The sequence below is a fragment of the Glycine soja genome, chromosome 3 (genome assembly GCF_004193775.1).
Source record: "Glycine soja cultivar W05 chromosome 3, ASM419377v2, whole genome shotgun sequence".
NCBI classification, from domain to species: Eukaryota; Viridiplantae; Streptophyta; class Magnoliopsida; order Fabales; family Fabaceae; genus Glycine; species Glycine soja.
Genome location: NC_041004.1, coordinates 6,999,113 through 7,023,984, shown reverse-complemented (window position 1 = coordinate 7,023,984; position 24,872 = coordinate 6,999,113). Strand labels below are relative to the sequence as shown.

Here is a 24,872-nt window from a genome sequence, read left to right as displayed (position 1 = left end):
AAAATGAAATAATCAACATGGCAATCAGGGTTGACTTTTATAACTGATAGGATCAAACATATTTAAACAGCCTTCGGTTTGGTTCATGCACTTGAAACATGTGTTTCCTTATAGATATCAAATCAGCTCATTGTCATTTCAATGCAATTGGGTAATGCTAGGACGAGCCTTTCTGGCTTTAGGAAGTTTGGAACTGCTGTGTGGACACCATGTGCCTAGGACCACATGATGTTGGGAAAAACAAAATCATCAAGTTTTCTACACCAATGGGCAATGGTCAAATTTGGAAATTGATAACAAGTGTTGTGACATTGCTTGCTTGCGGACAGGTGTGAAGATAGGTCATAGGGGCTTGTGGATTGCACGTAACTAGCAAAATTCTTACTTATACACCGTGATTTAAAATTGAGGATGTCATCAAAGTGAAAGTCACGGTTGTTATTGTAATTACTAAAATTATAGACAATTATAAAAAATACAACTGATACTGTTTTTGTTGAGTATTTACTTAACAGCACCCTCACGTTTTGCTAACTGAATCACACTATGAGTCAATTGATTAACCCAAATAATACTACTATTTTTGTTTACAAGTTGATCTTCTGTTGTTAAGAAAATAAGCTTCTAATACCAAAGAACATTGAGAGTGTGAAACCCAAACAGCAAAAAATGTAACTACTAACTGTATGCTCGAATTGAAGTTTGCAAACTTAAGTTAACGAACATCATTTTAAGCTGAGGTTCAAGGCAAAATTAAGACAAAACTCAGTTTACAATCAAACTCAACACCAATCGAGATTTTTTCAGTTTTACTTTTTGAACAGATGCTGGAGGTCTCCCAATTAAAATACAAGCATAGCCTAGATCATCGACAAGGACTTTTGCCAAATTGCAAGATTCGAATACAAGGGCAATATTTGAAGTACATATTTGAACACTACTTGCAATAAACAATCATGAAAAAGGAGATCAAAATAACAGACAGAGGGGTTTTACAGATTATAAAACTATTAGTTTTAGAACTTATCTACACATACACCATCTCTTGTAACCTCATAAGCTTCCCTACTCCTTCTTTTCTTCATGCCAGCTGTCACATAGAGCTTCGATCCCTCTGACAAAATTGTTGTCACATTCACCCAGATCAACACTTTGGTCTTCATTCCTTCTATGTCTGCTAACTTTCCTTTCTCCATATAACCGGTCACGGTGGTGAAGAAACGCAAGACTGATGAATCCTTGTAGCCTACTTCACATACTTGAGGAATGAAAACAACGAGCTTTCCTGTCTCTTCATTGAACTCATAGTTTGTTGCATCACGAGGAAAGATTCCTATTGGTAGATCGTACTCCTTTAGTAACTCTGGCAATGCCTTTTGCATTTTGCCTGTAAAGTGGTTTTTGTGAGAGTTCAAAAGTAATGTTAATTAAAATACAAACCGGGAAATTGAGGAATGGCATTCTCATTTAATTTGCTGACCCCAAGTGTGATAAAAATTTGTATGCTTGTTGATAAAAATAAAATTGTTAATTCACTGAGTCAACAAGCATACAAATTTTCAAGTTTTAACTCATGAAACAACGATTAGATACAAGGATTATGAGCAAACTGAATTACTGATTTCAAACACAAATTCCACTTTTTTATCGTGTGAAAATTCCAAATTGAAATTCTACAGCTACAATGACAATAATTTTATGTGCCCTTCAACAAAGAAAGATGTGATATTCTACAAATACTAACAGTGATATGTCAAATAGAACCATGTGATTTTAAATCACGTGCTTGAGCAATGGACATTTCAGGAAGTGGAGAAATAAAGCAGAGCATTGGTGGTTTTACATCATATCATTAATGTCAAACAGCTTTAGATCATTTCGGTTATCAAATCATAGAAGTAAAGATAACAGACCATATAAGAAAAATTATATAAGGAAAGGTTAATGCAGCAGGTTGCAAGAGGTAATCAAGAGAAAACGAGATACAAGGAAGGGAATGATTAATGCAGCATATTGTAAGGCAGTCAACAGAACTGGACGGTAAAGATTGATGACCAGTATGGATATATAAAGGAAAGGGGAAATGATAAGAGGTTAAGGAAAAAGAGAGTGAAGAGTGAGGGACAGTGCAGAGTCTTTTGGATACCCTGTGTTACCTATTACCTTTATCAGTTCTTGGACTTCCATTGCAAATCTACCACACAGGCACCGAACTACTGATACCACATTGATGTCAGTACCCGCATACACATTATAACAAAGTAGATTCACCATAACTGAGTGTGTAAGTGTGTTTTGATCTAGTTTCTATCAATTCATTTACTTGGAATTATGCAGATAAATAAAATGAAATCCTAAATATTGCACAGGTACCTTTTATTTTGTTGACCAACCATTTGGTTCCCCCTTCAATACTGTTTGTCATCGACTGATCATCAAAAGAAAAGGTGTCAATACAGAATATAGAAATTACTCCAGCAATCATAATTCTTCACGAACATTTGTTGTAGACTAGCAGAAACATTAACATTCACAATTGAACACATGATATGATTCATTATATCTAACAGCAAGAACAAAGATAGTGATGGATTATCTAATTGCTTTCAATTTATCAGCAAGGGGGAAAATCAAGTTTAAACTCTTACCCGTTGCACCTCTTCTTCCCACTATTCATAATATCAAAGACATCTCCAATACCAAAAGCACAAAAACTTGATGCTAAGTCAACAACCATTAAGGTATTAACCAGCCAACACATTTGCCTTTATTTAGTTAAAATCTTTCAAGCACCTGACAGTTAAACTTAAAACTAATTTTAAGCATATACTCAAATAATTTATACATTCATTGGACTTTAGGGCATAGTGTGTGGCACTACATCTAACTTGCTTAAAAAAAGTAAGAGCATAGCTTCTTAGGCTTCATCTTTCTGCATCTTAAATTGATCCTCGAAATATGTTCTCACACAAAATTGTATTGCCTTATACAACCAAGTTACAAAGCTTCTCCTCCTTCCCTTACTAGACCTTCAAACTCTATTATCCCTCCTAACATATTTTTGCTGAAATAATCCAATCCTCATTTAACATACCAATACCTCATAGCTTCAATTTTCCATTGTAGAATCCAAAATTTATACCCAACCAAAATTCGATCAAACGTAACATAAGTTACATAACAGCTTGGTTCCAATTTCCATAGGATTTTTCATGCACCTATCTAAAAAGCTAATAATCTTCACATTATTTTATCAGATCCTGGAAGGATCACAAACCGTATTCATCCCCATTTTTCATTCATTCACATAAAGAATTAACAACAATAAAAAATAGTTCTTATTATACTTCAATTTGAAAAATTCCCAATTTCCCATGATGAAAAAAAGAGTGAAATTTGAAAGAAAAAGGAAAACAAATGGGTGGAATTGGGTACTTACATTGATGTCATCACCAACGGAATTGAGCTGGCTAGAGGCTTTCTGGTTGAACCAATAGGATCCGACCTTATTGAATATCTGATCCATTTTCGATCCAATAACGCAAAAAAGGATCTTTCACTCTCCTTCGTTCAGATAAAGAGAAGAGAAAGAAAAAAACAAACACAAACGTGATGTGATGGAGAACAACGGTGCTTCTTAGCTGGAGTTTTTCGTCACGCTCATAATTCTTTATTTATTCATTATTTATCACCTCTTTTGGTTTTATTATTCTTACATTATTTATTTATTCCTTTTCTCTTATTTAATTTGTCCCTTTTGAATATATTTTTTATTTATGCCCTTTAATTAAATTCATGTAATAATTAGTTTAAAAATAATATTTAAAGTGATTTCTAATTAATTGGTAATATAAAAATCTTTATATTAATATATTAGTTTTTTTGAGAAAATTATTAATTATATAAGTTATGAGTTTAATATTTATTTATTGATAATTACAATCTAAAATAATTTTAGATTATTATTATTGTATAAAAATTTACTTGTATATAACTCTCTTTCTACTAAGTTATTTATATATTTTTTATTTGTTATTTACATCCACTTTTGGTTTTATCTAAATTCTAAACTATTAATTATATAAGTTATTATGATAAAAGAAGTAATAACTTACCTACTTTTTTCCTATTTTTTTATGGTAATTCTTAAACATTCTTATTATAGAATAATATCAAAATCTTCACTACCACATGCTACTTGGTTTAAATGATATTATCTCTCGCAGAAGATACTAAAATACTAAACACCTTCATTTTTATTTTACCTATTTTATTATTTTTATTCATTCTATTTTTTTTTCTTATTACCAAACAGAGCCTAAGGCACTATCTTTACTGGTTGGGAGTTGCTTGGGGGCACCCAGCAACTTATCAAAATGCCAAAAATACCCTTATGGTATTTTCGGTTACAAATAGCAGCTATATTTTTTCATTTGTACAGTGTCATTTTTTTTCGCAAATTTTTCATAACTTAGTGTAAGTTGTTTCTATTAAGGACGATGGATTGTCAATCTGTACGTGGTTCATAAGATTTTTATTTTATTTTTTTTTTCAAAAATATAATTTACGATTTAATTTAAAATTAATGGTCCAAGAAAGAATCAAACTTGTGCCACTTGCATTATTAATAGAAACTCAAACCAACTGAGTTAATATACACATTTTGTTATAAACAAATAATGTCGCTATATATAACACTAAAATTTCTAATTTATATTTAATGTATATATAAATTTACATAATAAATTTTGTGATGATTATTTTTTATATAATAATTAATTTGTTTTCATATATAAATTATAAATAAAAATGATAGGTTTAATAAGTATTTACATATGTAAAAAATATCAAATTTATTTAATTATCAATTGCTATAAAAAACATCTAAATACATCATTCAATTAAATATCATATTTATTTAATTTTTAATCATTATAAAAAAAATTTAAATACATCATTCAATTAAATATCAAATTTGTTTAATTATCAAATTTTGTAAATAAATTAAATGAATAAAAAAATCTAAAAAAATAATTTTAAATAATTAAAACATATGGATTCATAAATAAGTTTTAAATCTTAAATTTTGGTTTCAATATTTTTTAATATATTTTGTATAACTACTAAATCATTATCTTAAACTAACAATATGATTATATCTTAAATTTTAGTTTCCATATTTTTATAACAAGATTGATAAAGAATTGTTTCACCAATCTAATCTTAATTTTATCAATCTAATATAATCTTAGTAATAAGTAATATATTTTTAAATTTGATTTCAATCATTATCTTAAACTAACAACCTTATCATATCTTAAATTTAAAATTTTGGTTTCAATATTTTTTATAACTTCTAAATCAAATATATAACAATTTTGGTTTCAATATTTTTAATAACTACTAAATCATTATCTTAAACTTACACTTAGATTATATCTTAAATTTTGGTTTCTATATTTTTTATAACAATATTAAAAATTAATTGTTTCACCAATCTAATCTTAAATTTGATATTTTTTTACATATGTAAATACTTATTAAACCTATCATTTTTATTTATAATTTATATATGTAAATAAATTAATTATTATATAAAAAATAATCATCACAAAATTTATTATGTAAATTTACATATACATTAAATATAAATTAAAATTTTTAGTGTTATATATAACGACACTATTTGTTTATAACATAACAGGTGACACAAGTTCCATTCCTTCTTAGACTATTAATTTTAAATTAAATCGTAAATTATATTTATGAAAAAATAAAAAAAAAATCTTATGAGTCATCAGCGATCCATGAAAAAGTGTGAAAAAGTGAAGGACAATTCTTATGAGTCACCACGGGTGCTCGATGCCCCAACAAAAATGCGGAGAAAGGTTGTGCAAGTTCATTGAATAGGCCAAGCCAATGGAGGAGAATGAAAAAGGAAAGCATTAAGCATGGAATTTATGCTAAAAAGGTGGTAGATGTGCATGAAGCTTTATTAGAGATGAGGACTGTGACCTTTGAAAAACTATGTTATGTAACACGTACATTTGAGGTTGAAGGTCTGAAACAAAGGGTGGTTGAAAGATTGAAAAATTGTGTATTTTTGCGACAGTGACCAATGTGGTGTTTGTGTAGATATTTTTCATGCTTTGTGGTTGTTGCCTGTTATGTCCAGGGCTTGATGGACTAAATTGTATGGTGATTACTGGTTGTAATGTTGTTTGTTTTATGGAATGAAAATCACATGATGAACACAAGCGTATAAAATAATTAATAGATTAAAAATGATACTCGATAATGTAACAACTAAGGGTTGTAACAAGTATAAAATGGTGTAACCTGGTGATGGGGAGTGTGGAATGAAATTAACCTTTTTTCATTTGTTGCAGATCTTGTTCTGCCGCCTGCAATTGTGTCCTCTAACAAGTTCTTTTGTTGTATCCAAATTGCTTATAAAATCACACCTCACAGTCACAGTAGCTAGCAGATCTTTTGGCAATACCAGCTCTTCGAGTCCCTTTTCCTGCATGTCTTCTCCTATTTTTTCTTGGTCATCTTGGTAGTTTTTTTAAGGTGGGGAGGAAGCACAACATCCTCTAGTATTTCATTAGTTTCAGCCATTCTAAGATCAATAACGGGGTAAATTATCTCAGCATAAGCCAATTAAAAGCAACTTCTGTCGTAAAAACATGATTCATAGGGTTGTTCAAGTGGCAGTCTTAAACATTAATTCCATACTAATAATAGGATGGATACTAATCAATTACCGTCTCTCAATATTTGCATTGATAGTTGCTCTTTTTCAAGTTCCCTATAAATCATTTTCCATCAAAATTAATACTTTTTTCGTCTTTAATTATAAGATTCTTTCAAAAATTTATTTATCCCTTTTTATTAGTCTCTTTTTTAATTTCTAAATGTATTAATGATTTTTTTTTCTTTACATACCCTTAATTATTCTCTCTCAAAATATTAATGAGAAACAATCAAATAGAGAGAGATAAAAAACGATAATTTTAGAATAATATTACAAATAATTAACAAATTTAATATGATTAACTAAACTAATTATTTTTCTTAAAGAACACCAATTAGTTAAAATGATGTTATAATTAAGAATGGTGAGAATAACAAATTCAATTTCACTACTAGAGACTAAACTATATCTATTAGTTTTACACTTCCTGAATTCAGTTTTTTTAAAGCATTTATAGAAATGTTGTTCTCCCAAACAACTTCTTCAGAGTACCTTTTGTGTATTTTCCCCATGGTTTTCTTCATAAGTGCTTCAATTAAAATCAGAACGGGCTTGCTTGCCTCTGAGTTGTCCAATCCAATAGTTGAAGCTTTCTGTCATGTTGTTTTTTGTGTGGTCTGACTTTGTAAGTGGATCAAATTGATGCCTAAACCACATTGATACAAGTATCTTGGCCAACCATTTATAAGAATTCACATCAATCTCTTTTATTTTATCCATTTCTAGTACTCCCATTGGCTATAAGATCTTGCAGCCTAACAAAACAAGGTTCATAGCAACATTCCTGGGAACTTGACCCTGAAGTTATTACTTAGGTCTCTCCAACAACACCTGTGCTGAGCTCTACGAAACACATCAGCAATTGCTTTGGTTAAGTTCCTAAAGAAAGATAGAATTCAAGTTACTCAGCACAAAGCATTAAGAACTAGAAAAATAGAATTGAACAATAAATGGCTAGACCTTTTGCATGTGTATCATTTATGACAAACCTTTTGCCCTCCATTACATCCCCAATCATTGTATTGTCTGTATATACAAGTGGAAGAAAGAAAGTCCACCTGTCTCTGTTCTCCACTTCAACTATGGCAATGCAACACGTAATATGCCCTTGTTGCCAATAAATGGTCTTCACCCTTTTCATGGCATGTAGACACAAGAAAATCCCGTTGAATACAGGTTGTTATCCATGTTCCCCCTTTCAACTTGTAAATTTTCAATCATACCTGAATTGTTTTCCCTAACCATTTTAACATACTCTTTAATCTTACTAAGTTTCAGCATGACTCACTTAAATTTCACTATTAAAATAATGGTTTATTACGACGCGCAAATAACTACGGTCAGCCATAGACGTCTTTGAAAATAAGATAATGGTAATATTGTAATTAAACACATTAATATTATGAGTTTAAGTACGGTTATTCAAAAACCGTAGTAATTGAGTTATATACAAAGGCGATTTTGTAAAAAAATCGTCTTTAAACGTTTACACTTTCTCATTCGTTCATTGGGCAGTGCAACCTTTTCACTTTCTCTCTCTTGTTGGGCAGCGCACTCACTTTGTCGAATTCTTTGACTGGTCACCCTCTCTCACATGTCACACGCTCCTTCACTCCTCACAATTTCAAAATCCCTAAAACACTCACCCTAATCCATCATTTACACTGCATTCTTCTCAAATCTATACCAACAATCGGAAAAATCGTCAACAGCAACCAACACAACATCAACTTCGCCCCCTACGACACCACATCGCGCGCCCTATGCCGCAACCTCGCCTCTGAGATGCTCCACCCCTCACATGTCAGCTCGAAGTTTGGGTTGAACGCACTTTACGACTCCGTGAACGGCGGAGGTGATGTTTGGATCAACGAGAACCGCTTCCGTATCGTGCGCCAGCTCGAAGAAGGTGGCTTCGCCTAGATGCATGTACCGTGTCTGCCTCTCTGCAATCTACAGCCAAAATGGCGATTCCTCTCCCTCTCTTTTTCACTCTACGCTACTTCTTCTCTTTCATATTGTCGTATTTTAACTGCGTTTTCTCTGTTTCTTGTTCAGCCTTTCAAGAGGTATGTTGAGATCGGGAGGGTTGCCCAAATCAACTACGGCAAGAAATATGGCAGGCTCGTCGTCATTGTCGATGTCATTGACCAGAACAAAGTAACTCCCCCACCACCACCCAAGTTCTTACCTTTATTCACATTTACACACATCCATTTGCATGCTTTCTTAGAATTAGTTCTTGCTTTGTTGATAATCCTAATAATATTAGGCTCTTGTCGATGCCCCTGATATGGTGAGGTCCCAAGTCAATTTCAAAAGGCTTTCCCTAACTGACATTAAGATTGACATTAAGAGGGTCCCTAAGAAGAAAGATCTTGTTAAAGCCATGGAGGATGTTGTTTCGTTGCTTTTCTATCGATTATTGTTATTGTTAATTTTATCATTAGGTTATAATTGAAAATATTTGTTTATGTTACTTGTTAATGAACAGATGTTAAGACCAAGTGAGAGAAGAGTTCATGGGGCATGAAACTCATTGTCAGAAAGAGAAGGACATCCCTCAATGATTTTGATAGGTTCAAGATAATGTTGGCCAAGATCAAGGTATAATTTTCTCTCTTATTTGATTGTAGTTTTTATTAATTAATGACCTTGTTGCACATGCTGAAACTAAAATGTATTGTTATGTCAATGTGTGTCTTGGTTTTATTCAATTGTAATTTTTGGATTTTTTTAATTTGTGCAGAGGACAGAGGTTTTAATTTAAGCATTTGCAGGGCTTGTTTTGGAACCACTAAATATTGTCATGCATGGCTCATAAACATGGTTTGAAAATTACTAATTCCTTATGAATTATAATTTGTTCTTTCATTAGTTAAAGCTTGATTGGGGATAGATCTTGATGACCAGCCTTGCAGCAATCCCGATTGTCTATATCTTCATGAGATTGACTATTAAGAGGATAGTTTCACAAAATATGAAATAATTTCAGCATACACTAGGTATTTTTCTAATCTTAAATGAGCTTTCATGCAAGGCCTGTTATGATTCTAGTGAAAGATAGAATCTATTGAATGTTTCTTGTCCTGGTCATGTTAGCATTACATATTAGCTTTCAGTTTTAAATTAACATTGATGGATATGTCATCTGCCATACCTTTTTATGATACTAAACTATGAGTTTCATAGCAGAAACTTTTATTTGCTTAATCATGTTGACTCTGGTTAGATATTTATAAGAACATGAAACCTTATGCCTCAACGCTCTTAGAAAATTGAGCAAGTAATAAATGATAAAACCGTTCCTTGAAATAATTGAAACTCCCCAAGCATTATCTTTTTCAAGGGCAATTGGCAAACTTTTTTTTTCCTGCAGTTAGTTAAAGGCTGCATGTATTTTTTAAATTGATTCAGATGGGTTTTGCTTGGCAGTTGATACATGATTTGACCATTCATTTTTCCCCTATTCTATATTGTTTTTATTTTATCTTTTGTTATCAAAATCAAAAGATGGTGTTTAAATCCGTTCATACGAATCATTAAATTCTAGATTGATTTATTACATATAATTTCTTTTTTTTCCTATCTAATTAAAGGTTTCAATTGCTTTTGAAAGTAATATTTTAGCCTGAGCTTTGCACAGGATATATATTTTTTTGAGAGTGGCAATCTATGTTAGTTATATTATTAACAAAATATAGTTAATTATTTTAAGAAAAAGGATTTACTAAAATAAGTGAGTTTTTTTTTCAATAAATAAATAGACTGCAACAATGACACCTTCTTATACTCCTCCGTACACGGTACATTGGTTTGTATTTTGAGAATTAGTTGAATTCTTTATGCGATTACTAAGATAGAGTAAAAAGATATATATAGCTTAATATAGTGGATGATACTGTTCTCTACCAATAAAAAGCATGCTACTATTTAAATGATACTCTGCCATCAAATACTACCTTAACAAATAATGAATGAGTAATTCTATTTTTTTTATAATATCATTAATTTTTCTAGTTGTTAAATATAGAATTTTTTATGTTTCTAATATGTTAAATATTTTTACTTTTTCATTTAATTCTTTTTTTTAAAGTATTAGAAAAGTTTATAGTATAAATTATATAAAAAAATATAGCATTACTCAAAATGAAATTCTTTGAGATAAATGTAGGCATTCATCAATGGCATGTCTCCGCACATGCTAACATGTTAGTGTGTGGAGAAATCCAGCTAACATATTTATCTATTTGCACTAAAATTGGATCATTATTTCATGCGCAAGTCTCAGAGATTTACCAAGAGTCAATTTGTCTCTCACGAACGTACTAAAACATTCTCTTTGCTAATTGCTACTACTAGTGGAAGTTTTATTTTTCCAACATGATATGCATTAACTCATGAGCATCGAATTAATCGTTCGCAGAATAAGGTTCAAGAATGACCTTGTGTAAGCACTCACTCCAATGGCTTACCTCAATAGCAGATGATTAGCTATTTGGAAAAATCCTATCATGTTGCTGCAACTCTAAACCTAATGAACTTCTGCTTATCATGTTGCTGACTCGCATACTAGTTTCGGGTTAGGTGTTTTAAGGTTTTCATGTATTGTTGAGGTGCAGGGGAATTGATGATGTGGTGGAGAGAATATATTGAGCCTGAAAAGACAGTATTTCTTTATTAGTACTAATGTAGATAATATTGTAATATTGTTATTATAAATTGATTTTCATATTATATAATAATATTTATTGATTATTAGCAATATTGATAATATTGTAATTATAAATATTGATTTTCATATTATATAATAATATTTATTGATTATTAGCAATATTGATAATATTGAAAATATAAAAATTATTAACCTAAATTTTAATTGCAAGTTATTCGATATTTAACATCGGTGGTGACATAAGCACTGACGTAGAAATCCGTTATTTCTAAGACGGTGCTGACGTTAGCACCGTCTTAGAAATAACATATTTTTACATGTCAGCACCGTCTTAGAAATAACAGATTTTTACATTGATGCTTAAGTGAGCACCGATGTGGAAAATCCCTTTTCTTACATTGTTCACGAATATAACACCGATGTAGAAGGTCTAATTTCTACATCGGTGGTTAGTATAACACCGTTGTAATAATTACTTATAAAAAACGGTTGGTATGTTAGGCACGATGTAGAAAACATTGTCTTTCTACAACGGTCGTTTTAGGACTGATGTTAAATTTTTTTAACTTTCAACGACATCTTATTCTACATCGGTCAACCACCGATGTAGAAACTGCGTTTTGTAGTAGTGTTTGTTCCTTTGCTTTCTTCCTTGATATATTTTTGACCCCTATGATATTTTCTGAGTCATCATGAGAACTAGTGGATGCCTTATAAATTCAATATTACTTTACAATTTTTAATATTGATTTGTATGATTTCTTAATTTGATAAGATAATTTCAATATTCTATCTTTATCATTATTGTATTATCATTTTTTTTCTATTTTATTATTTATTTTTTGGAATTGTTTGATGGTATGAAAGATATCATGCACAAAAACTTCAATCAAATGGTTTTCTATGATTTCCTCAAATCTCTTTTTTATTTAATATTTAACCAATCAAACACATGGAATCGATCTTTTGATATCTATTTATTTAGAAAAAATATTTAATTTCTATTTTTTAACAGAAGATATTGAGATTCATTTAAGGGACTAACATTCCTAATAAATGTTTTTTTGATACGGACATACTTGTTATCAAATCCTAACCTTATAAAGAACTAAGTTATTTGAGAATTGTGTCACACCATGTTAATATATATATATATATATATATGTATGTATGTATGTATGTATGTATGTATGTATGTATGGAATTTCTATATTACTCATTATATATAACTAGCAGAAACATAAGCATTGTTGCGTTTGTGTGTCTATATTTCTAGTGCTATCGTATTTTTTGCGTTAAAATCATCACTTTTTTTTTTTGCATTTTATCGTACTGTGTATTGCAGTAGTATAAATAATTTAAATTATGATGTGAGTGGGGGAACAGGTGATGTCGACGACATTAGCATAAGGCCAAGGGGCGATAGTGAGGCCACAATGCGAGATTGAGTCTAGGGTGCTACGCGAGTGATGGATAACCCAGGTACACAAAACACAATGGACGTGAGGGATTTTAGGATGAGAGCGAGCGCGAGTAAACACCGTCTTTGTCTACATTGTTTTTAAGATGGTTTTATTACAAAATTGTCTTAAATTAACTTCCACTTAATTTAAAAATGCCACTGATTTTTTATACAGTGGTTTCTAAGACGGTCTTTAACGTAACTATCATCGTAGAGTCCATTTCAAAACGGTCTTTAACGTAACTGTCTTTGTTCCAAAAGCGCTATATTTACGATAATGCCACCGCCTTATTAACTAAGACGATTTTCTCGCGATCGTCGTAGAAGAGTTGTCGTAAAAAAGTTTTTTTATAGTAGTAAGTAGATGATCATTCAAATCTCTTAATAACATATTAGTCAAGCTTGATCCCATAGTAGTGCTTGTTGAAGGATAATCTTCTACCATGTGAATGTAAAACTGATCCCAAAGGCTTCTAACATTAGTTGGTTCACAAAAAAATAATATAGTAACAAAAAATCTCCTTAAAGCATAAGACATTTGTAGACTTGATGCTTCAACTAAGCACTCATAAATACTATTGTCACTTTTTAGAAGTCCCCAATGCTCAATTGCTTTCTTGAATGTGGGCAAAAATGTGTCGTTCGGTGAAAGTAGGTATTCCCAATTGATTAGACCTCTAAAATGAGATAACAAAACACACAAGTAGAATTTGTCTCCTTATGAAGGGGATACTGTATAGATCCTACCAACAACTTTCCTAATCAATCTTCTTTGGAACCATTCCTTATACCTGTTATGCCAACAATAATGCTCTGATATCTCTCTAGACAAATAATTCCTAGCATATGGATCTTTGCAATTTTGAGCAAGGAATTGTGTCAACATAGTTTTGGAGTTATGGTCATCACCCTTACATCAGTGATTCTTTGATGTCTATAGAATCACACTTGATAACAATTTGGCAAGTGGATTTATAATCTTTCAACAGACAGATATAACCGATAAAGGGTGAATCTAAAGATTTTCCATAAAGCTTCCAGGGCACAAACCAATCTTGTATCAATATACTGTTGAACCTCATCTACATTTGATCCTCTATGAACTTCCATTGTTACTCGATCTGGGCCTTTGTAGACATATTTATGCAAATATTTAATGCTCTGGATGCTACTTCATACTTCAACATTTATGTGATAGTCATACTTTAACAACAACCAAGAGTTATAAGGAACCACCCATCTGTTATCAATATTCATATTTCTATTTACATGTATTGGTTGGTCAAATTGTCTTTTATACTCCAGATATGAGTCATTACCTTGGCGTGTCTCTTCTAAGAATTAGTTGGGATACTTTTTTTTTTGAACAGGCTATTCTTCATACATGGGGATTTTGGATTGAGTGTTCTGCAAGGTCCATGTATCATATGCTTTAGTACGACCTTATGCAATTATGGCTCCTTTTCAATTTTTGGTATTTCTACCCTCACCAAACTATCATACTCTTATGGATCTTGTAATTTTTCATTACTTTCTAAGATCAATAGCATGTGTACATGTGGTAGTCCTCGTTTTTGAAATTCTATCACATACATGTAACTCTTAACCTTTCCTAGGACCCTTTTATTAATGATGTCATCTTTCAACTACTCAAATTTTGCTCGAATGATTTTTATCAACAAGTCAGGACGATCTTGTTGTGTTTGATGAGTGGCAAGTTGGATTGATATATCGCTCCAAGATGGATTACATGTCATTGTAAGGAAAATATGAGGTTTGTCGTCATTAAGAACAATAACCATACCATCTTCATAACGTTGTGTCAAGTCTCGACGACTACCAATAAACGACGATGGTAATATTGTTTTTTGTCCAACATTTTAGACAATAACAAAATAAATGTATTGGTGTTGCTCTATGTGTTTGGTCTATAATGGCATTCATATATATATATATATATATATATATATATATATATATATATATATATATATATATATATATATATTAGAGTTGTTACCTGTAGTAGTTTGTCCTACATTCAAAGCATCTTACAACCCTTGATACACTTCAACACAAATGTTATTATGGTGACTTCTTATCCACCTTAACCTTCATGCTTTAATCTTGACATAATTATTCACAACATATTGTTGTAAAAGTCAATCAACTTTTAATAATGCGGATCAATCATTGGGACGAATCTGTAGTAGTCAATCAAATTATCACTTAGTACACTTTATATTATATTTTGACAATTATATTGTTACAATATTATACAAAAGAAAGTCATGTAGTTCAAGCATGTAACTTTAATATTCACGACATGAGATGGTTTTTCCATTGTGATTATTGGTATTAAGGTCCCAATCCTACGTCCCAAAAGGTAATAATAAAGAATATTGTAAGGGATCATAATATCCTTCTATTTCATGAATCCTCATCAGATTTCGATCATGTTTGACTACGTTGATATCCCGTCCATGTGCCATTGATTCTGCATCTTCACCAACAATAATTCCCACAACTTGTGAAGTGTAACATTCCATTTTTTTCGTATATAAATTAAAATAACTTTTATTTAAAAATAAATAGAGTTTTAGAAAAATATTGAGATTTTTATAAATAAATAAAAAAGAAGAAATAACTTTATTAAAATAATGATTTGAAGGAAAATAAAAATGATATTTTATTATTCATTTGATAGAAAATAAAATAGAGTATTTGTTTATAAAATAATAAACAAAGAAAAAATAGAGTAAATAATAGGTTGTGAGTATCATAACTATAAATAGAGGCATCTTAGGTCATTTTTCAGACTGACGATGCTTTTCACGCCTCCTCTTTCTCTCAATCTCCTTTTCCTTCTCTTCCTCCCAAAACACTCTTTTTTCCGCATACCACCAAACCTGTCTTAAAAAAATAATGATCTCGAATTCATTCAGCGTTGGATCATCGTGAAATTTGAGCACCAGGTTTGGAACTCATTTCCTAACATTCTCACCATTGGGAATTATGAAAAAATGTCTGAACTGAGAGAAATACCCTTTGCATTGTAGCTTTTTCTTTTCCCGCAAAAACTCAAAATTGTCTCCATAAAACTATGATCCCAGACTCTTTAACCGTTGGATTGTCATGAAATTTTGATATGTAGTTAGTGATTTATTTCCGCACTTTTTTACCGTTGGAATTTTCAAAATAATGTCTCTGGATGGAGAAATACTCTTCGCATGTAGACAATGGAATGAAGGCTTGAATCCCTTCTCTCTCTAACGCTTAGAAACCCTATTAGAACAATCAGAGGAAAACCTTGAGGAATCTCTGGAAACTATTAGAGATGCCGCTATCGCTATCAGAATACACATGTGAGCCCGTTTAGAGGTAAGGGATGAGTTTATCGCAATTGGGGTTAGAATGAACATGTGTAGGGGTTCTTAAAGGATCAAATTGGGGTTTATTTTGGAATGTTAATTATATTAAAATTCTTCTTGTACGATTATGTGAAATTGATTGAGGGGTTTTACTCACTGTGGATTGAGAAATATTTTGTATAATTTGTTTGTGTTTTGAATAAGATTAGCGTAATAAATAGTTATATTGAGATTATGAAATTGTGATTGAAATTCTATATAAGTGATAAATTGAATATATGATGAATTGTAGAATAATATATTACTTTGAGATTATGATATTGTTATGGAGATTGAGTATAAGTGCAAAGTTGAATATATTAAATTGTGAGATACACATAAACATAAGATGGTTGATTGTGACATAATGAGATGTGAAGTTGTGAACATGAGTTTTAGTTATGAATAAGTGTGTGGTTAACATTTGATGTGACATTACTTGTGTTGTGAGCTGTGAATTATACAATAACCAGACCAGTGTTTATCTTAAGAAAAATATTGATGCGGTGTTAAATGGAAAATGTAGGTTTCCTAGTTAGGAACTAGTGTTAAATTGTAGCACAATGTGTTAAATGTGTTTGAAACACGAGTGTGAGGTCGTGGATATTATATAATTCATGAGCAACGCTTGCTTATAATATTATTGTTGAAATCGAGTATAAGTAGAAAGTTGAACATGTGCTAATTTGTGGGATACATGTAAACCTGTGGTGGTGGATTGTGACATTATGAGATGTTAAATTGTGGGCATGATATTTGGTTGTGAATAAGTGTGTGTGTTTAACACTTGATGTGACAATAATTGTGTTGTGAGCTGTGAATTATACAATAATCCGACTAGTGTTTATATTGGGAAAAATATTTATGTGCAGTGTTAAAGAGAAAGTGTAGGTTCCTAGTTAGGAACTAATGTTAAATTGTAGCGCAATGTGTAAAATGTGTTTTAAACACGAGTGTGAGGTCATGTGTATTGTATAATTCATGATCAATGTCTGCTTGCAAAAATTGTTTTAGGGGTTGGACTTGAATTAGGAAGGTGAGGCCCTAACGGATTCTTCGAAGTCTAGGCCTTGGGAGAAAAGACACTCGGTTTGAGTGCTCCTTTAAGCCTATGTTGATTCCATATGATTGGAGCATTCTTGAAAAATAAAGTGACCCTAACTGGTCACCTTACGATTTTACTTAGTGAGAGTGACTTGACATACCCATTGTGTGGTGTGTCTTGTTATGTACTCCTAAGTGTTCCAGGGTGTTTTTTCACTTACATGGTACCACATTGCATGTAGGCTTGAGTCTTAGTATAATTGTTTCATAATGCTTGCTAATTATTTATTATGAAATTGATGAGTGTTATTGTGTGTTAACTCAAGTGTGTGATTGTGTCTTGACGTACCTATTGTGTGGTGTGTCTTGTTATGTACTCTTAAGCGTCCCAGGGTGATTTTTCACTGACATGGTACCACATTGCATGTAGGCTTGAGTCTTGTTTCATAACACTTGCTAATTGTTTATTATGAAATTGATGAGTGTTATTGTGTCTTGACTCGAGGGTGTGATTCATGTGTAATGTGATTAGTGATTGAAAATGAATTTTAAAGATAAAGTGGCGAAGTGATGTGGGTTGTATTAAGTTGAGCTATGTTATAAATATTTTCCTAATTTATTTTGATTACGTCTTGTTTATTTGTTTTGTTATTTTTTTTATGTGATAACTCAATCCCTGTGTGTTATTTGTGTTTGGATCCTGTGATGATCTCGAACCTTGTATTCACGGGAGCAGATGACTAGGTGGATGACTTTAAAGAATCTCGTGGCAGAAGACGTTGGGACACAATGCTATGATAGGATGTGACATTGGGGATGAGTTTTTATTTTAATTGCATGGTGTTATTCTATTTTATTTTACCTCATTGATTTAACAAAACTTTTTTTTTGTAAACTTTGACGACCTTGTTTTGAGTTGAATATGTTTTTAATAAGCCTTATTTGGTAATAGTGAAGTGAATGTGAACCTTTTATCCACGTGAATTTGTTGATCAATATTTTTATATGTTTTATTTATTTATATGTATGTCGGGGTAGAGGATGTCACATGAAGTAATTGAGAGATGTTATTGTTGTTAATTGGAAGGACACTCTTTAATAAGTAGACTACATTCATGGACATTTGAACATAGAGCGAGTTGTCTAAGCATATCCACAAAAGGATTGCATCGATGAAGTATTTGCTGCAACTTGCAAACTAGGCATGGTTTCATGAAGTTCAGGATTTTCAAGCATCCTATTTTGTAACTCGTGCTCTGTGTCATAGATGTATAGTTGCAAGTAACATGGTCTGAAACCCTCATCTGGATATAATCTCTTCAATAATAATTTATATTTTTCTAACTTTTTTGTAACAAAAAATTATGTTAAAATTATTTTTTTATTAGACACTTTTAGAATTTAAGATAGACTCACCGATCAAAGGTTTAATTAAGATGTGACATGAATAGTATAAGATATTATAGACTTTAAATTCTTAAAACTTACTTCCAAGTTGCAATAGGTGGTCCTTATTCTAAAAGAAGCCCCTATGTTTATTTTTTTCCATACAATATATGAATCCTTTCTTGTCACTATTTATACCTACTTCTTGAAATTGGAAAACATGTGACATTTATATAACATGCAATAAACTTTTTCATTCCTATAAACACAAGATAAAATCAGACAATATTACCAATATGTAACATTTATTTTTTTAGAAGCACATGTAACATTTATTATAGTCAACAAGTATTGATCTATGTATTCGACTGTGTATGGTAATCTTAAATAGTTTTGCCCATATCACTTATATGTGTGGGCAAGCACTAGATAGTATAATTAATTGAATTTCTATCAAATACATTTTAGTATGTGTTGATTAAGCATGATTATAATGAAATGATATGACTTAATTAAGCACAAATTGGCGTGTAATATATATATATATATATATATATATATATATATATATATATATATATATATATATATATATATAATATGTGTGTATTTGTCTAGATTTAGATTGATAAAATGAAGATAAATACAATTATTTGACCAACAAAGATAAATATAATTTAAGAAATTTATTTAATTATATTAAAATGAGGTAAAATTAATTTTTAGCTATTGAATGTGTCCTAAACTCTTCTTTAGGAGGATTGAGCCCAATATTACAAATTAAACTAATATACACACCCTGACAACTTGCATGAAGAAATTGTAATAAAGTGTGGATCTCAATATAATTACAAAGCACTAGATCATAACTTACTAATTTAGAGTATGTTAGCACTTAGTACATGGTATTTTTCATTCATCGTCACTTAATAAATATCACAATAATTAATGAAAGAATAATAAAAATAGGCTATATAGACTTGAGGTATACTCTCTCAAATTTAAGGTTTTTGGTCTTGCACCATAGTAAGAAATTATGAGAGCAATCTTTCCAAACTTAGAAATTACCAAAATGTGGATTTGACTTTGCTTTTTATCTACATTGGCTTAAGCATCAAGTAAGTATATTGAAGTTTGACTCATACAGACTATGAACCAATGCTCAATAGAATGAAATTGAAATGCATCTTTAAATTAACTTTAATAATAAAGTTTAAGTTAGAATACATGTCATTCTAGGAGAAATTTATTAAGTGTAAATCAAAAGATTCTAAATTATGTGTTCCATTTTTGGGATAAGTTATTGATATTAACATGCTATTGTAAATTTAGGTCAACTTATATGAACCCACCATCATGACCTTGACTTCAAAATTATGTTCCATCTCCTTAGCTCTCTGACCAAAAGAGAGAAAAAAATGCTAAATATCCATCATGGTATTGTAAAAGGGAATGAGATTCCCAAGGTAAAGACATTGTTCATTTCTCATTTAATAATCATTTATTTCTTAGCGTTGAGCTCTGACTTGAGTGTCGAAGGGCCTGTTGTAGGTTACCCCCTCTTCATGTGTGGTGGTTCACGAAACGTTGTCGTCACGGTGCTGATGGAGGAGAGCAACCTTCTACTATTGAAGCTTATGGACGAGATTAATGACAAGTTGAATGAAGAAGTAAGTAACAGTGCAATCGTGCTGGCAGAGTCTGTGACCTATGCAATGGTAAAGAGTAACATGTTGTTTATGGGATAGAGAGTGACCTACATCATGCCCAATGCTAATGCTGATGTATTGAAGGACCATGTCGAGCTGTGTGTCTGGAGTTGGGAGGTGATTGTGGATTCTTGTTTTTCTTGAATTATGTTGATATTTGGTACATTAGTTATTAAATTTTATAATGTGTGCATTAGGAATTGTTATTCTAATATAGATTAAGAGTTTTTGTTTATTATTGATGGACTAAGGATTTGAGTTTTATATTGGTGATGCAAACTAATAATTTGAAATTGATGCCAAAATTTGTTTAAGGAGAACTCGATGTTCGATGCACTTGCCAGAGAAGGATCCATGAGAGGATTATGGTTGTCTTTGGAATTGTGTTCTGTCACTCATGTAGCTAATTTTAGTTGTTCAATGTACTTTGATTTTGATTAATTAATTAAATTTTTTCTTGGAAGAAAAATGTGTATGTTCTTCATTGTTATTGGTTGAAGTGTGGCTTTTAATTTGTTTGTAATTCAACCAAGGTTGTGTTTCTAATTTTTGCATCATTGTAGTATGTGTTGGTCTATTATTGCTTATTCATATACATTGCCTTCCTGAACATCTGAGTTAGCACTTTATACTCTTCTTGAAGTGAAGAGGGCGAGGTAGTTCTTATATGAAGCCTGGGTGTCACGTAAATTGTAAATGTATAGTTTGCTCACACTAATCATCTCAAGAATTGAGTTATGTACTTTGTTATTCACTTGACAACCAATTAAATGTTATAACTATATCTTTATGTAATTATTTTATTTAAAAAAAAGGTTTATAATTGAATTAAAGTTCTTGCTTTAATATGACGTCAGTTAAGGTCACATGGCTGATACTATATCGACATTTGCCATAATTGACATGTACTTAAACAGTGAAGATGTGTACTTAAACACTGTCCTGACATGTTTTGATTGTTGTCTCAAATATATAAATTTATGTGTTGATTTGTTTTCCTAAAATATAATTGTAGGGAAAAGAAAAGAGCAAGCCAAGAACATAAATTGCTAATTAAGCAATTGGAGAGAAATAGAAAAGAGGATGAAAAAGAGAAAGAGAAAGAAAGCATGCACAATGAACTGCAAAGAGAGCCACTGCTCAATGTAAGGGATGTTGTTGTTTTGATATAGTTTTGTGTTCTGTATAGCTGAAGTTGCTTCTTCCTTGTGGTTGTTCTCATTGGCAGTGCAATCATGTTATACATATGTTCAAATTGAATATTACAGTAGTTTGTATATATATAGTTTAATTTAATTTTTTGACTTAACTCATCTGATGAAATATTGAAAATAGATTTATCTTTTGATTATTAAAGATTTTTTTTCTTAACTGCTTGATTGTTTTAGGAATCAAACTTAAAATTGTCACAAGATGAGGCAATAAATGATGACAAATCTTTTGAAAAGAAGAAACAACAAAAGAAACATGTAGATGAGGCATAAAAGGATCAACAACGTAAAGAGAAAGTAGAAGTTGAATTAAAAAAGAAGTGTAGTTTGCAAAAGCAAGCTTCAATTATGGAGCATTTGCTGAAAAGAAGTAAAATTAATCCCTTTTGTTGGACACCTTGTAAGGCATAAAGGACCGGTAAGTTCTGCTTTGCGTTTATAAGCCAAGCTGTTGTTGAGTTTTAATTGTCCTTAACCATATATATTGTTTGCTTAATTTAAAATCCTATCTTATATTTCTTTGTTTTAGGTTGGTGGTCTTGAGTTTTATGTCATTGCACCAAATCTTCTTGCATCTGGGGCTAAGGATGGTGAAATTTCTTGCCCAATTTTGTAATTCTACTTATTTCTCATAGATAGAGACAAATACATTAAGCACTTTTAATTTACGCAAATTAATTATTCAATATTTTGTTATGTGACCTGTTCTGATTGCCAAATTTGTTTGTAGCAGAGTGTTTCAAGGATAGAATTAATGTACAATGCTTGCATAGGTGGCAAAAATTCTTAAATCCAAAACTCGTCAAAGGTCCATGGTCTAAAGAGGTAATCTCTAATTTCCATTTCTTGCCCATGTTGATCTTATCTCTACACGTTAGAATTTATTTTGATGTAATATTAGATTGTATAAACTTTGTGTTTACATATCTAATGTGAACTCATCTATTGAATCTGAATGCAAATAGAAGGATGAAATAATTATTGATTTGGTGAATAGTGTTATCTCCTTGGCAAGTGTACCAATTTCTACAAGTAGTATAAAATGATAAGACTGAATATCAAATTCCACATGAACTATGCTTGTACTCCTAGTTATATATATAACAATTAAGCAATTAGTGACTCTAATCGAATCTTGTTCATTGATTAAATATAAGTATAAACTTAAAGGAATTAACTACAAAGCAAGGAAGATGAAGGTTAAGAAAACAAACGCTCGAAATTGTGAGATGGTGCTGTGATGAGTTAAGGAACGTGTTGGGGGGCCTGCTTGCCAAAACTACTCTTAATGTAATCTTAATAGATTTTTCTCTTTTAACATTAATATAATTATTACCTACATCGAGTGAAAGAACCTAAATCACTTAATATCATTCTCAATCCCTTGGTGATTGAATACTAAATGATTTGCATTAAGAGCAGAGATCCATGAACATGCTAAAGAAGACCACTCTATCCCTAGATACGACTCACTTTAGATATGCTTCCCAAGTTCTTAGCATACAAACATTTCCCAATATTTATATCATAAAACAGTACATAAAGATGAATGATCAAACCATAAGTATGTGAATCAACACATGGATGAATAATAATAACAACATTATATTAAAAGATAGTTTAGAATCATTATATCAAAGAGAGTTTAGTTTACAGAGCTCCCAACAACTAGTGGTTTTAGCCTTTCAATATCATGAGAGATTTACAAAAATAAAAGTGGGATGAAAGGGAAGGAAATGGATTGAAACGGATTGGTCAGAGCCCCGAAAACAAATTTTCCTTGCACTGGCTTCTTTGATTTCCTCTACTTCTTGGTTTTTCTTCCTCATGTAGGAAATAAATGTTTCCTTTCCTTTTTATATGCTTCACCAACTAATTGGCCAATCAAAACTCTCTTGTGCGCTTAGTGCGACACTTGTGCTGAGCGCGCTTGTACCGCTTAATCAAGTGGTCATGCGCTAAGCACAAGATGCATGCTTAGCACAATTACTCGTGATAGCTGTCTTCCAAGGTGGCTTCTTGCATTATGCGGCTTGCTTGGGCTAAGTTGTTCTGACTCGCTGAGCAAGACACTTTAGTTCATGAATCCTCTTCCAGGCCTCTGCTACAACTCTACACAAAATATAACAAGAATTACTCTAAAAATCATTAACTTTAGCATCTTCTGGATAAAAACTCAGAAGAAGCTAAGTTCCTATTGTTTTAACACAAAATAAGAAATAAAAGAGAAGAAAATGAGATAATTGCTATGTGATTTTAGTATACAAATAACATATGCATAACACTTACCAAATAGATATGGACTGAAATGTGGTGTACTATCGCAAAACACTTATCTTGTAACATTAAAGTCCAACACATATTAGCATCTACTTCATATAATGGCACCACATGTGAGGAAGGATTTTAATCTATCCTTTATAGTTTTTTCTCAATGTTATATGTTTGGTGGAATACTATATATCTTAATACACATATTTTGGGTTTATTTTCCAGTGATATGAGACCTAAAGAAGCAAAATCCAATGATAAGGTAACTTAGTTGCTCATCTTTTGGCTTTTTGTTTTTGAAGAATGTTTGGTATTCTATTATCTAAAAAAAATTATTATAACCTTATATATCATTTGAGAACTAGCAGTTTTGCAGATTTGGTTAGCAGATAGTGTTCTGTTATGCATTGGAATGTTCATGTTGCCACACAACTTGTCATTGCATCTGATGAAGACACTCTCATTCTTTGAGGGTATAGCATAGTCATTGCATATTATTTGTATGTTTATTTCAAGGGTTGTGTGTATTGACCGTATATGAGAATGTTGATGCAGCTTTGGGACATGAGGAATACAATTTCATAAATAAAGAAGTTTATGTGACACACTACAAGTAATGACACCTATTAATTTGTTTATAAAACTTAGGTTGTCTCTTTGTCTGCTTAGTTTTCTTTGTTAATGCTACATTCTCTTATTTGTTGTATTCTTTTTCTTAATTCCCCCTCACTGATCTTTCAAACATAGGAAGCAAGTGAGCCAGTAATGATAGCTATAAAATATGCCAGGATAGATCATTAAACTTTTGCTATTGTAGATCTTCATTTTCTCTTATTTATGTAAAATTTGTGTGAATTATATATGAAGAGAAGGGAGGGTGATATAGTGGTAGGAAACTTGGATATGACACAAGACATGGATACCAACATGACTTTGACATGAGGGCA

General features: G+C 31.3%; 2 protein-coding genes across 8 annotated transcripts; one reads left to right on the top strand and one right to left on the bottom strand.

Annotated features, from left to right (window-relative positions):
* Positions 1-753: 753 nt before the first annotated feature.
* LOC114406083 (uncharacterized protein At5g01610-like) lies at positions 754-3,653 on the bottom strand. Its single transcript, XM_028368660.1, has 3 exons — positions 3,440-3,653; positions 2,374-2,428; positions 754-1,387 (listed from the first exon to the last, which is right to left on the bottom strand). Exons 1-3 carry the CDS (start codon positions 3,524-3,526, stop codon positions 1,017-1,019), a joined length of 513 nt encoding a protein of 170 aa, XP_028224461.1. The 5' UTR covers positions 3,527-3,653; the 3' UTR covers positions 754-1,016.
* A 4,586-nt stretch (positions 3,654-8,239) lies between these two features.
* LOC114406082 (probable 60S ribosomal protein L14) lies at positions 8,240-11,522 on the top strand. 7 transcript variants are annotated; one of them, XR_003665367.1, is made up of 5 exons: positions 8,244-8,917; positions 9,252-9,364; positions 9,507-9,586; positions 9,671-9,762; positions 11,184-11,522. XR_003665367.1 is itself a non-coding variant. In XM_028368659.1 (3 exons), exons 1-3 carry the CDS (start codon positions 8,681-8,683, stop codon positions 9,216-9,218), a joined length of 297 nt encoding a protein of 98 aa, XP_028224460.1. In that variant the 5' UTR covers positions 8,242-8,680; the 3' UTR covers positions 9,219-9,245. The 7 variants fall into 7 exon arrangements, 2 of the variants coding, with proteins under 2 accessions (XP_028224459.1, XP_028224460.1); XR_003665366.1 differs by having other exon boundaries at positions 8,245-8,686; positions 8,816-8,917; positions 9,507-9,762; XR_003665368.1 differs by lacking the exon at positions 9,507-9,586 and having other exon boundaries at positions 8,243-8,917; positions 9,636-9,762.
* The last annotated feature ends 13,350 nt before the right edge of the window (positions 11,523-24,872 follow it).

Coding starts and splice junctions, on each gene's coding strand:
- LOC114406083 (XM_028368660.1), bottom strand. CDS start 3,526: ATGGATCAGATATTCAATAAGGTCGGATCCTATTGGTTCAACCAGAAA. Junction 2,429..3,439: donor CCGTTGGTGATGACATCAAT/GTAAGTACCCAA, acceptor TTTGATGATCAG/TCGATGACAAACAGTATTGA. Junction 1,388..2,373: donor GTTGGTCAACAAAATAAAAG/GTACCTGTGCAA, acceptor ACCACTTTACAG/GCAAAATGCAAAAGGCATTG.
- LOC114406082 (XM_028368658.1), top strand. CDS start 8,681: ATGCATGTACCGTGTCTGCCTCTCTGCAATCTACAGCCAAAATGGCGA. Junction 8,918..9,029: donor ATGTCATTGACCAGAACAAA/GTAACTCCCCCA, acceptor TAATAATATTAG/GCTCTTGTCGATGCCCCTGA.